At 40.1% G+C, this 14,372-nt stretch overlaps 2 protein-coding genes across 2 annotated transcripts; one reads left to right on the top strand and one right to left on the bottom strand.

Annotated features, from left to right (window-relative positions):
• Nucleotides 1-632: 632 nt before the first annotated feature.
• Nucleotides 633-7,558, bottom strand: LOC132993991 (carbonic anhydrase 1). The gene is made up of 7 exons (XM_061064033.1): nucleotides 7,360-7,558; nucleotides 6,899-7,096; nucleotides 5,137-5,255; nucleotides 4,190-4,282; nucleotides 4,043-4,105; nucleotides 3,794-3,949; nucleotides 633-2,168 (listed from the first exon to the last, which is right to left on the bottom strand). The coding sequence occupies exons 1-7, from the start codon at nucleotides 7,391-7,393 to the stop codon at nucleotides 2,049-2,051; spliced, it is 783 nt and encodes a 260-aa protein (XP_060920016.1). The 5' UTR covers nucleotides 7,394-7,558; the 3' UTR covers nucleotides 633-2,048.
• A 2,341-nt stretch (nucleotides 7,559-9,899) lies between these two features.
• Nucleotides 9,900-12,829, top strand: rbis (ribosomal biogenesis factor). The gene is made up of 4 exons (XM_061064728.1): nucleotides 9,900-10,024; nucleotides 11,962-12,077; nucleotides 12,182-12,298; nucleotides 12,385-12,829. Exons 2-4 carry the CDS (start codon nucleotides 11,967-11,969, stop codon nucleotides 12,451-12,453), a joined length of 297 nt encoding a protein of 98 aa, XP_060920711.1. The 5' UTR covers nucleotides 9,900-10,024; nucleotides 11,962-11,966; the 3' UTR covers nucleotides 12,454-12,829.
• Nucleotides 12,830-14,372: the final 1,543 nt, after the last annotated feature.

Raw genomic sequence — 14,372 nt, 5'->3', positions numbered from 1 at the left:
CCCGTTTACAGTCATCATGCTAAGCTAGGCTAACCCTATATATATTCTGGCTGCAGCTCAGCTCAGCTTATTTATCTGAGATGGAGAATAAACGATTTATTTTTATTCAACGATTATTACTTCTTCCACCACTGAAAATAGCTGCCTCATATCCGGCTGTGTCCGAAGGTGTTAAAGGTTGATCAAATCTAAATGTGTTGCTTATGAGGACATCAGGGACTTTCTAAATGCAAAAGTACTTTTCACAACCTTTGAGATAAGATCTTAAATGGTGCCTAAAAAAGGTAATGGGGCTTTTAAACCATAAAACCACAACGTGCAAAAATGCATGCACTGAAATTTCCAACCATCAAGATGGTTGAATGATGAAAACCTGAAGTGAAAAAAAAATGTATGACATACTTTATTCTACCAACTGCATTCCCTGGTGAGTTTATAAAGCATGACATTTGAGATTGTGGTTTTGTAAGAATTTTTGGTTCCAGTTGTTTTCAGATAAAGTCACTAAGAGATGTCCAGGAACAGATACAACCTGCAAGCTACAGAAGACTTAAATAACACATACAAGTCAATATGCAGCAACTGATTATCGCTCAGTCGTGTATGAAGAAGGAAAACAAGATGAAACTTGGTATTCATAAAATATATTTATTCAACTAGTAAAACGTCCAATTCCAAAATAGAATGACAACAACAGAAACTCATGGGACGGCCCTAACAAAGATCGGCATAAGGCGGTTTGCTTTTTAAAAAAAAGTTAATTACAATCTTTAAATACATCGCATTATCGACTCCTTCATTTGTTTTGAAAATGCCTAAAGAGCCCAAACCAAAAGGACCTCATGTTGTCTTTAGTTAATTATCCCCCTACACATAGTCCTATACTCTAGGCTGACACTCTAATCTTATATGTTGGCAGACTGACTCCCTCCTTGGCTTTCTTGGCAGGCTAATTTCATCCTTGGCTTTGTGCATTAGCCACTATGGCATTGCCAACATGGCGACTGTGCGTTTTAAGCTTTAACACTCAACACTTTTCAGAACGACACAATGAGGGGTTTTCTTCACATTTCATTTTTCCAGAGGAGGGTCAATCCTCTCTATTTCTATATTATCATCAAAAATGCACATGACCTTTTGGTAAAAAAAACAAAAAAAAAACAACAATCAGGAATAACTTAAGACTTATTTTGCTTAAGCTGTTAGGCTAAAAAATAATCCTTAATAATAATGAAAAACACAGCACGGGATGACACACATGAAAGAGTTGAAGATTACACTGTGGAAACAGAGAAATAAGCCATTGTCATGATGTTCAATACTAGCAAAAACTCTGTCCTCATGTCCTTGGTTGCTTTACACCGAATTCAATCAATAAGCAGGTCAGTGCCAACAGGCATCATGTCTGCACGAGGCCGTGTGTGCATGTGTGTTTGTGTGTGCGCCAGAGGGGGATTTTCCGAGTCAATTGGTTGTGATGGAGGCGGCTGCAGCGTTTCATTAAGCTGCTGTGATGCAGAAGCCGGCAGTCGGTCTGAGATTAGAGACAGACTGGCAGTGGGAGTGTTTCCTGCGTGTCTGAGTGTGCATCTTTTTATGTGCACCTTACCCTCCTCACAGATGGGCATATATCCCCCCCCCCTTTACTGTAGCAAGCTATCAGCTCCATGCTGGCTCAAGAGCACCATTTTGACTACAGGTCATCTTCATTTTCCAAGTGATGGTTGTTGGAGCACACACTTTTGTAATGCCTCTTTAAAAAAAACTGGTGTTTGTCTTAAAAAATAAATTATGACAGGGCATCTTTGCTGGCTTACAACACACATACAAACAGAGGGGAAAATGCCGTAAGAGCTCCATCTCACAGCCATACAGCCCAGCATGAAAGCAATGGGCCACAGGAATTTAGTTTCTTTTCAAAATTGGACGGAGAGAGATATGTGTGCTTTGTGGCTCACTGCTACAGAGGTAACTCCGGGCGTTTGACTAAAGGTTGGGGGAAGGGAGAGGGCAACAGGGCAGAAAGGGCAAAAGAGGGGGAGGGGGTATTACTTGAAGGAAGCACGGACGGGGCGACCCTTGAGCGGCTGGGGAGGGCGGTAGTTGTCCACCATGCAGCACTCGGGCTCACCCTCAGCGGAGAAGAGCAGGCTGCGGAATTTAGCCATCTGTGAAAAGAGAGAAGATGGTTGTGTCACTCCTGCTGACCTCCTGTGACTGTCACTCACACAACATGTGACTACTTATTCCAAAGAGTCACCGAGATGAATTTAGAGCCATTTTTAATACCTGAAGGAATATTATGACATTTGGGGATTTTTTTTTCTGCTAATAGTATAAGAAAATAAATATCACTCATCAGTGCCCTTAAAATGAAGCTAACACCAGCAACAAGTTAGCTTAGCCTAGGCTGAAAACACAAACAAATAGCTAGCATAGCTCTGCTAAGTTAAGTAAAAATATTCCTAGCAGTACTTCTAAAGCTTACTTATTCAAATTGTATATCTTGTTTGTTTTATCAAAACTAAAAACAAAGTGAAAACACGACAAATTTTTTGTTATTTTTTTCTTCTCGTCTTTAAGCTAGTTTTAAGCTAGCCTGCTACGCGGTGTAGCTTAAAATTCAGCAAACAGACATGAGCTATCATAATCTTCTTAACTTATTCAAGGGCTGAAAGTTAAATATTGGAATTCATTCGTCAAGTCAAACCTGAAAAGTGCAACAAATAGCCTGTTACACACTAAATTCCACAATTCATGCATTTAGGCAACTTTATCAAAGGCTAGCTAAACAGGCCTAGGACCTAACTTTTCTCTGCTGGGTCTTTGCAGTGAGGTGTAACCAGAGATTGTTTGGTTAAATCAATGGAGATACCACATGTTTATAATTTAGCTTTAGGGGTGTTGACTTTGACTAAGCCATGCTAGCTGTTTCAAGTCTTATGCTAAAGTAAGCTTACAATCTGCTGGAGTTAGCTTTATTTGAATTGTGCAGGTATGACAGTGTTTTTCCCAAAATGTCAAACTTTTTCTCAGAGTCAGTGGCTACCTAATCATTTACTATTTGCACTCATTTGTTTGTGGTTTCCTTTTGATCAATTACTACTATGTCATTATCTCCCTAAGCCTTTTATAGCACCAAGTCTAAAGGTTATGTCAATCTTCTCACATGTTGACCTTTGAGACACCTACTCACTGCCATGAAAACAACATTTTGACCGTCATGTGTTAATTTTTACATAGCCCAAGGGCAGGCCTGCCTGCAGAGGCTGTTAGTTTACATTAATGGTTGGTTAGAAGTCAGATGTCTATTTCAGAGGAAGGATTAGCTGTAATTTTAGAAAGCAAACACACAGCAGATTCAGGTATGTGTACTGTGACTGTAACTGTGGTTACACAGTTATGGCTGAAATCTCACATTGAGGTAGATCTTTTCACTTACTGAATGTGATGCATGCGTGGGAAGAACATTTCCTGCTAACTCCCCACATACTAACACCAGAATACTGTGGGGAGGCTACCTCGCCGGTGTCTGTGTGAACTCATGTTTGCCCTGGTTTTCTCGTTTCTTTTTTTTCTTTTACATTTTAAAAGCGTAGTGGTTCTCTGTATTGCCTTCCATTTCATGACAGAGGTTTCTTCTTCTCCGCGCAGCCTCAAAGCTTATCTGAACAATTAAGCCCTTGATTTAGACTGTAGCGTAAGAGAGGATTTGCAGACAGGGTTATTTTAGACAGTGGGCATTCAGCCAATCCCTCTGCTACCGCTGAATGGGCTCTGTGAGCTGACATACCTGTTCACAGCTGACGCTGATTGGCGCCTTGCAGACGATCCAGGTGACGCTCTCCAGCAGAGGGGGTGTGGTCAGAGAGCCGTCATAGGTCCAGTAGTCCAGGCAGCCAGGGAGCAAGGTTGCAGGGTCAAAGCCTGCGAATGTGGTCTGCTTGCCCTGGAAACAAAAAGAGCAAGGCAGTCTTGCATATAAGATCGTAAAAAAATCAAGATCTAAAGGGTCTAAAACATACTGTTATTATAAACTTACTTTGGCCTTGATGGTATCAAAGGCATCAAGAATTTTCTGGAGGCTGGCATTCTTAGCACCAATCTAAAAACAATAAGACAAAAAAGATAAGTTACATGATCATCAGCATAAATAACATAAATGGGAACTCCATGTAACGCTACTGACCTCCAGGAATACTCCGACAACAGCGAGGCCATCGGGCTTGCTGGCAGCCTCACCAAAACTTGGGTATTTGGTGTTCCAGTGCACAAGATGAAGCTGGGGGAAAATGAAATGGATGAATATTGGAACAAAGTTTCTTCAGAGTCATTTGCAGATCCATGCTAGTCATGTTGTTGTTCCGGTATCGTGACCTTTTGAGCAGAACTATTTTTTTTTTGATGATGAAGCGGGTAGATAGAAGAGCAGTAGGCTGTGAGAGAATATCTTGAAATAACATTTTTTTATTTATTGAATCTTATTGTACTGGATCTCTAGTGTTTTCTAATTGATTGGAGTGGGGCTTGTAAAAAACTTCTCAGCTAATTGCCTTATTGGTTGAGAGGGAAATCAAGCAAAAAACAAACAAAGAAAAACAGATGACTAGCCCCCCCCCCCCCCCCCCCCCAAAAAAAAAGAGCAAATTCAGGCTACTCAATGGGTGGCTGTTGGCAAACTAGCAAATTTATAAAAATGATAATATATTGACATGTCTACTGGTTATTTCTGAATTAATACAAGTATGTGTACCAACACTGTCAAAAACATGGCCATGATCCTAAAAAAACAAAAAAAATTGATGACTCATCCTGCATACAGATTTTGCAGCCAATGAAAAGCTTTCTTTAATTTGAATGCCACTCCCCCCTGACCCCCCTGACCCACATGATCCACATGACCCACATGACCCACAAGCTATTCAGCAGTTCTGTCTGTTTGTTTGAAGGTATTATATTGAGCTCCCTAGTTTGCTGTGTTTTAAATGGAACATTTAAATATGTAAAAAAACAAGTAGCACTCTACTCACTGTTTGATTTAACCTACTATAAGAGATTAAATTAATAACGGTAGTTTGGAAACATTCTCAGGAAGCACAGCTCAGTATTACGTATTATAGCTCTTGGTATTCTTACCTCAGCAGGATACTTGGTCCCGGCGACGGTGTGTTCAGAGCCCCTGCTGTCAGAACCTCCCCAGTGGAAGTGAAACTGCTTGAGCCTGTAGGTCCCTGAGATCGGTCCGTCTTTCAGAGCTGCAGAAGGACACACACATCACTTCATCACAAACTGAGCGTGGGCAGTACTGCACTCAGCCACAGTGAGACTTCACCCTGCCTCCATTGTGAGACATTTTTTTAAACAAAGAAGAAGATTAAAATAGAGCTATAAAAACACAAGGACCAGGTAAGGAAGGGTGAGACAGGTCTGAAACAATGTCCAGGTATTGTTAACACCAAGCCTCCTGTCAATGTTACATAATGTATCTATTTGCAGGTTAGTTGCAGATAATCCTGTATATTGTACTATTTATGGCACATTGTTGTGAAATGCACACACGACCCTCTCCTCACAGGATATTTGTTTCTATATGGTCGGCCTTAAGTGATAAAGCTAGAGGTGCAGAACTGGTCTTGAAGAATTCCGAGGTTGTGTTGGATTTAAAGGGATTATTGAAAACCAGAAATAAAAGAGGATGTGATATTAATCTTCCCCACTGTACACACTCATGGTGCATGACATGATGTATGACTGTGACACACACAGATTTAGCCTGCTCTTTATTTAGAAGGGCAGGGTGGAAAATAAGCGCAGGGAAATATGAAGGGGGGAATTAAGAGGCTCTAATTCATCTAGGTCACATTCTCAGAAAAAGTGATTTTGTTTTTGCATCTCGATGCGTGTCCAGTAGAAATAATCCGTGTGATTGTGTAGATTATGTAATCCTCATTATTTTTTTGGAAGATCAGATTAATGACGACCAATCCCAAACATCCAAATACTAAACATACAAGAAGCCAAAGCCATTGCTTCTTTCTAAAAAATAAAATCTTTCAAATAGAACAAAGAAAGCATTCTCCATCGTCTGTTATAGCGGGGGACATCTTGTGCTTTAGGTTTCTTATTCCCAAGGAAAGATTTTCACACTAAAAGTGAAGCAAGCCGGTGTTTATTTGCAGTTTAAACTCCGTTCTTTTGCATTTTGACCTCAAAGCCTGCAGAAAAGAGTTGGCGTGGGAAAGGTTCAACTGGGGTTGCATTACCAATTCAATTAGTCTGTGCATGCTTTGTGCAAAGCTTTATGAATAGAGCCCCTGCAGCCTATTCACCAACATTTTTCTCAATATAATAAGGAAAGTAAAAAGGACCAAAATCACACAGTGAAATTCACTGAATTAGTGTATTTGTGTGTTTTCTGCTTTAATTTCCGAGCGATAATAAAAAGTCTTTGTTCGTCTATTTGATCACTAAATCCGTCTAGCCTGAAACTAGGGAACAAAATTCGTTGATCCGAATAAATATCAACATAATATTAACATGGTTGAGTTCTATCAGAGCTGCAGAGGAAACACAAAGCATCTTCCATTAAACCTTAGTGGCGCATTTTGGAGGTTGCTGCATCCTGTAAATCAGCCTCAGGACCCCTGAGCGTCTTTGTCTGCAAACATATTGAATTCAATAATCCTATAGCTCATCTTATGTGTCTAAAAATATTGCAGTTATGATTGTGATGAGAGGGAAGCAGCGTGTTTTTTATCATCAGTAAGGCGATATATAACAAAATATATTTTCTTGCATACGTTTTTTTTTTTTTTAACAGACTGTGTGGAGCGTTGATATCAAGCCGCGCTGGCTTCTCTCGGTGTCTCTGTTCATACAATATTAATGTCACACTAACTTGAGCTGTCGGAGTCATCTGCGAAGGTCACTTGGAAGGAATGTCCGTTGTTGAGAATTTCAAGGCAGGTGGAGGGGTCGTACTTCAGGTTGAGCGGCTTCAGCCCCCCGTCGAAGGATGCTTCACCAGGGACGATGTCAATGGGAGACTGGCGGGGTCCATTGGCAATTGGGAAGTTACTGGCCCATTTGTCGGGTCCTAAAATCATTCAAATATACAATTGTGATTAGTATTACATTAGTATGTTTTTGAATTAGTCTAATTGCGCATTTGGGGATGTTGGTGTGCTTACAACGCGCGCAAAAACCCCCCAAATGCGCATAATTTAAAAAAAAAATCTCTGCAGTGACCGGTGCTTCCATTCATCCTGCACACTAGCTGCTGGTATGACTGGTTTTAACATTCCTCTCAGAAATGTCACTCCTACATTACAGCATGTGTACGTGCAATTAGCGCCTCACCGTTGTCTGCTGCGTATCCCCAAGAGTGAGACATTCTTACAGTGTGGATCTATGAGTGTCTGTAATCCCCAATAAAGCGACTCGTCCCCACAGCGCAAAGCAGCCAGTGTCCTCCACCTGACAGCTGCAGAGCTTATATAGGGTTCCCCCTGTGAGTGGTGTGTCTGTCAGCAGGCTGTCGTTGGCCACATGATGTCCGCGCAATGACCGGGAGGAGTTTAGATGAGCCGCGACGCAGCGCTGCAACACTGTGGATCAATAAGGATCTCTCTCTCTCTCTCTCTCTCTCTCTCTCTCTCTCTCTTTCCCTCTCTCTCTCTTTCCCTCTCTCTCTCTCCCCGTGTGGAGCTAAAGTCTGCATTTAAAAGCCTCAGTTTGATTGATAGTCTGAATCATTTTCCTACACTGTTTCACAGCTAACGGGTTCAACTTGTCTGTCAAGGAAGTAACGGAATTACGTGGCAACATGTGCAGCCTCGCGTCACCTTCAAACCGAAAGCTGTGACCTGCAGCCCACAGAATCATTGTTTACATTTAAAGACACTTGAAATAGTATGATCTTTAATCAAATATGAAGTTTTTGCATAGTCGTGTGTGAATGAAACGGAGATCAGTGAAAAACGAACATAATATGAGAAAATATTTATCTTAATATTTTAACAGTGAAGCATCAATGTTAAGTTTTAATTCAACTGCGTAATTTATTGGTACTTTGCCTGCTGCATGAACTTTGTGCCATAATTAAATATTAATCACTGAAGGCAGAGTTCAAGGAAATTTGGACTGGAGTCAAAACATCAAGTTGGAGCTCTAAACTAAAACTGGTTATTCTGACAATTTGAATACACAAACTGTAAAGATGTGAAGTTTTTATGAAACAAGAACTTTTGCATAGGGCAGCAGAGTTATCTTGCTTCTTCTTGCACAGCTCCCAAAGACAGATAACAACAAACTGAAGGCCTGCAGCACATGATTTGACTATCTGTGAGGGGGCTTCAGAAATGCACATGTAAGGAATTTACACAGAAGGAACCCACCTGTTGGATGTGGTCAGAAGAGGCTGAAATGACTGACAAATAATATTATTGATTTAGCCTATATATATTCTTTACATGGTTATAAAAAAAATCTCGAAAATATCAGAAATATACCTTATTGATTTAAATGTAATCAATAGGCTACATGATCAATAGCCTAAAAAAATCCATCACAGGACAAATTGTGGTTTGCAATTTCTGTTCTTCTTTTAAAAATGCAGCATGTGGAAAAATAGACCTAAACATCCACATCTTTCCTCTAAAGTTGGATTGCATCCTATAGCCTAGTGGTCAGCTCAGTGTTCAAAGAAAGCTCACATTCTCTGACAATCAGCCACCTGCCACGAAGTCAGCTTAGATGGTACCACGGCGCCACCTGCTGTCGGTTATAGAGAATTGAAGGCTTGTGGCACCCTATCATAGAAGTGCACAGTTTTCTATCCAAACAAACTTTGCTCAAATAAAGAAGATGTTTGAATCTATTATAGGCTAATCCAAAACGGTGAATATTACACAAAGAGTGGCCTATATGGTGTAAATTATATTGGAATTCCTCCCTTCCATTTGCCATGCACCTTAACTGCCTCTGCTCTATCTGCTCTCATGCACTACATCACTTTATTCTATCCTTTCTATTTCAGTATTCATACAGCTCTGGTTACTTTATTCCTGTTGTTTCTTATCCATCATCGCACTACGGTCATTTTATTTATCTCAGTTTTACCTTCACAGTTATATTGTATATATTAGTTCTGTTGTTCCATTATTCACCTTATAACTTATCATTTAGTATTTAGCCTACTTGCACATAGCTCTGTATATATATATATTTATTTCTCGTTTACTGCACATAGTTCTGTTTACATCTGTTTACATCTGTTAGTCCGATCACTGTCCACTTATATCTACTCCTTTATATTTTGTATTTTTAAGTTAAGTTTAAGCTTTAAGTTGTATTTAAATTGACACTTTATATTTAGGTTAACATGTTTCGTCTACCTGCACTGTTGTTAATTTACTGCTCTGTGTGCCTTTGAATATAAAGGTTTTTGAATTTGAATTGAATTTGAATTAGGCCTACCTTGCAACTACCTTTGATCGCCATTAACATATATATATATATATATATATATATATGTATGTATATTAAAAGACACGTTCAAATACTACTTTTGTTTTATTATTAAGAGTTCACGTACTATGTGTTTTTTTTAATTTAATTTTATTCGGATTAACCTATTTATCGCAACAAAAGAAACATGCACGATGTAGGCCTATATTTTGTTTTTATTATCAAATAATGAAATAATGTTTTTTTTATGTGGATAACAAACAGCAGTGGACTGAAGAGTAACAACAGGTAAATAACAATATTGTATTTCCTTTACCAACACAAACGCTTGGTGTATTTTTTCTTGTTTTTTTGTTGCCCATCACTACTATACTTTTTTTTATTTTTTAAACTTTGTAATTTGGCAACGACACCTTTTATTTTCCACAGTGGGGGAACCGGGGTGCGGTGCGAACAGTGCGAACCATTGTCGTCGCACCCTGATGACGTAGTGGCACTGACACGCTTTTACCAGCACATGAGGATATCAACATCTAGTCGTCGCTCTGTGTAAACGGTACGTTTCTAGTTCTCTTATTTGTTTATTCAATCAGCAATGTGCTTACATGTTTTTTTCAGGGTAGTAAAATTAATCAACTTAATTTAAAAAAACGGTAAAAATCTGTAGAAGCCAAATGTGCGCCGTGAAACAGACAGTAACAACGACAACAACAACATGCTATCTCTCTTCGTTGACTAATGGTTCACCCAGAGAGAGATATGATACGGATTCAGAGTAATGTTTATGCTTCTCTTATAGCCACGTTTAGTGCTTGTCATGTGTTTAATTAAAGTAAGAAGTTGTGTTCATATGAAGGCGACATCAAAACAGACTGACTGCAAAGATCAACTGGAAACTTCTCCACTGTTTAATATTTATTTAATATTTACCTTCAACTGTGCAATCTGTTTGTAAACTGGTCAATAATGTGTCCAGTCACCCATGTGTGCAAATTGCAACTGCAATTACTACTGGATAACAATATGACGTCTGTGTAATAACCGTGCAAAGCTACAAAGTTCAACACTGCACAATTTTTACATTTCTATTTATATATATGTGTATACTCTGACACAGAAACCTATTGCTGTTTAATAATAATAATAATAATAATAATACGTTTTTATTTAAAGGCGCCTTTCAAAACTCTCAAGGTCACCTTACAGAGCAGAGATAAAAACAACATTAAAAAACACAAATGTTCAGGATGTAAAGGAGTTATTCTGAGACCGGGTGGAGAATGATCAGCCAGTTTAAAAAGATGTGTTTTGAGATGAGATTTGAAAATGGAGAGAGAGTCGATATTACGGATTTGTGGTGGGACGGAGTTCCAGAGGTGGGGGGGCAGAGCGGCTGAAGGCCCTGGACCCCCCCATGGTGGACAGGCAGGCGGGTGGGTGGGCGGTGCAGTGAGTTGAATGGAAGGAGAAGAACCTGAGAGTGAGGGTGGGTGTGTTGATGTGCGGGAGTTCAGAGAGGTAGAGCGGAGCGAGGTTGTGGACGGCCTTGAAGGTGATGCGATTTTTAACCGGGAGCCGATGAAGCTGCTGTAGGACGGCGGTGATGTGAGTAACAGAGGGCGTTCTGGTGATGATGCGAGCGGCAGAGTTCTGGACCAGTTGAAGTTTGTGGATGGACTTGAGAGGGAGACCAAAGAGAAGGGAGGTGCAGTAGTCAATGCGGGATGTAACCAGGGTGTTGACGAGGATGGAGGTACTGCTGGGAGTGAGGGACGGGCCGAGGCGATTAATGTTACAAAGATGGAAATAAGCAGACCGGGTGACATTATTGATGTGAGCTTGGAATGATAGTGTGCTGTCTAGGATGTTTCTGTGTCTGGAGCTTTAAATGAAAATGACCTGTGTATGACACGCCCCCTCTGGAGACATATATTACTGTTAGAGAAACACAGTGAAGTGTATTTTGTATAATGTGCGACCTTTAAGGACCAGAGGCAAAGCACAACATTGAGGGCAGTTCTTGAGAGCTCTAATCAGTATAGAAACCATCTTATAAGTCGTCGTTATCAAACAAAAACCATCGTCATTACCATCATCATCATCAATAATATGGAGACCATCATCATTAAGTTAGTAGGTATTCATGAAAGAGCTGGGTCTTTAGCTTTTACTTAAAGGTGCAGAGGGACTCTGCAGATCACATGGAGTTTGGAAGTTCATTCCACCACCGGGGGGCGACAGAGGAGAAGAGTCTAGTCAGCGTCTTAGGACCCTGTTGTGAAGGTCGGATCAGACGCCTTTCATTGGCAGAGCGTAGTGGGCGGGATCTTGATCTTCCCAGAAGTGTTAATGCAAATTCAAAGAGAAGCTGGTCTGCATGATCAATGTAGAAAGAACCACTTTAAAGCAGGCGGGGGAGAAAACAGAGGCTATACAATGGAACTTAAAATTCTCCTGGCAGCCTTACCATGCTGATTGTGTTTCTTTCCCCAGGTATCATGGGGAAGAATAAACAAAAAGGGAAAAAGCAGAAGAACGTCTTTCATGTCGTAAACAAGCACTTGAAAAACAAGCACAAAGCGAAACCCGTCACAACAACGCTCAAACACGTAAGATCTCCTTTTCTTGTTGTTTTGCTTACACCTTGATTGTACTCGCCGTTGTGTTTGACGTTTTGTTTCGCCCCGCTCTCGTCTGATTTGTGGCCTCGCAGATAAACGTGGTGAAGAAGGAGAAGGTGGAGAACCTCAATCAAATCTTCACAGAAGTCCAGAGGGATGTGACGAGCGTTTCAAAGTCGGTTGCTCCTGAACCAAAGAAACAAACGCAGGTAGACGTTTAAAACTCCTTTTTTCTAATTGAACATTTCTTTTCTCTATATAAACTATAATATCGTCTTTTATTTGATCCTTTTAGGTTGTCAGAGAGCCTCCAAAGGAATCTGTAAATGTTGACAATGCAGCTCAACTCTTTTCTCAACTCTGATGGACTTTAACAATCAAACTGTTGTGAACTCTTAACAACAACTCATCACCAACTTCTGTATCACTCTCCTCCTTGAATGTATGAAATAGTTACCTTCCAGTGCAGCCAACATGAGGACGGCAGATGAGCTGGGAATGTGAACAAACCATTCTCCATGCTGTTAATTTAAACACTCTGTAAATAAATTAACTGACAGACTTGGGACATTGTGGATGTTTTTGTGTTATTAATAGTGTATAGACTTTGGTGCAGAATTGTTGACTGTGTCATAGACTGTAACCGATGATTTATTACATGCCTTTATCTTCATGAATTAATGAATGAATTCTAAAATAACAAATACTAAAGAATGACCAATACAGTTTCCAAGAACCCTTGTGTGACTTTTTTGAGTTTCTTATGTCTGTCTAAAACCTCAAAGCTTCTGTGAAATGTCCGAGCAGTAACCTCTTCATAAGGGCTTGTTCTTCATCTTCAATCTTCAATCTTTTTGCAATTAAAGGCGACTCATGAGGCTGAAGAGAAAAAAAAATGTATCAGCAAAATCATTAAACCATGTGCACTCTTTAACCACGCAGTTCAAGGTTTTCCCATTTTTGATGACGCTTTTCATGCCTTGATCGCTTTCAGTGAAGTCCCAAATTCAGCCTTAGGTTTAGATTCTTGATTGTCCCACATGGAGAACTTTGTTTAACAGCAGGGTCACACAGAAGACAACACATAAATGGACAACATCAACAGTAAAATCTGAATAACAACAGAGTTAAAAAATCAGACAACACAACACAATAGGAAACTATACTATAAAACATAAGTAAAATCAGTTAAGAGTTCATACCAAAATGGACATTTGTACTAAGTTAGTATAATGTGGAGGTGTGCAAATGTGCAATTGAAGTACAAAAAGAGCAAGCTAAGGGCTAATTACTTTAATATCTTAGTTGCATTGGGGATAGATGACACCTGGAGTCTTTTAGTTTTTCTCACAGGAGCTCGAGTGTAAAAGCTGAAAACTCGCCCTGAGGTGTTCAGCTGAAAACTCGCCCTGAGGTGTTCAGCTGAAAACTCACCCTGAGGTGTTCTGAGGCTGGAGATCATTGCGATGCTGTTTAAAATTCTGAAAGAGTTTGGTTGTTGTGTTAATCTTCAAAATCACAGAACAACCTCAGACTTCGAATGAGGGATGCTCGGGTATTCTGCAGGTAGTGGACAAAAATAACAGCAGTATCTGACGATGTGTGTACTGTTTAATGGCCATCTATCATTAATCATTTTTCAGTCAGTCGTCTTGTGTGTTGCTGTGCTGGACTGAACACATCAGCAGGTGTTTCTGGTATTTCCTCTCCTGTGAAGAGGAGCTCTACTTCAGCATTTCACACCATCATGCCTGTTAGTGCGCCTGAAGATGAAGTATGGATTTTTCCGGCTCCACCTGTGAGCACTGTGCCGTTATCAGTATGCTGCGGCCGTACCTCGACATGAGAGGTCATGAGTGTAGCAGAGCCCGGCTGATTGCTTGTCTCTGCGCTGACCTCTGACTGAGTTAGTTGGTCGTTAAATGTGTAGCGAGGGGAAAGCAGGATTGAGGCAGGTAAACAATCCGACACATGGCTGTAAGGACAATAAGCCGAGAATGAGATCTTCAAGGTGAAGGTCTCATCCACCCACTCGTGGAGATAGTAAAGCCTGGACAATAATGGAAAAGAATTGCAATGTAGGATCACAGTTCGATGTTGCGATGACGATATGAAGTGTGATACATTTAAAAGTGTCCATATTTGTTTTAAATCAAAGTTTTTATGAGTAGATCTGCTGTTTAAATGTTTTAAACCTGTGTTTACAGCATGTCCTTTCTGGATCCAAAAGGTGTTTTTTTTTGTTTACTGAATATGAGGGAGGCTGATAGCTTGCTTCAATTT

The sequence above is a fragment of the Labrus mixtus genome, chromosome 19 (genome assembly GCF_963584025.1).
Source record: "Labrus mixtus chromosome 19, fLabMix1.1, whole genome shotgun sequence".
Classification (NCBI taxonomy): domain Eukaryota; kingdom Metazoa; phylum Chordata; class Actinopteri; order Labriformes; family Labridae; genus Labrus; species Labrus mixtus.
Note: the sequence above shows the minus strand (reverse complement) of the source record. Positions and strands in the feature narration are given on the sequence as shown.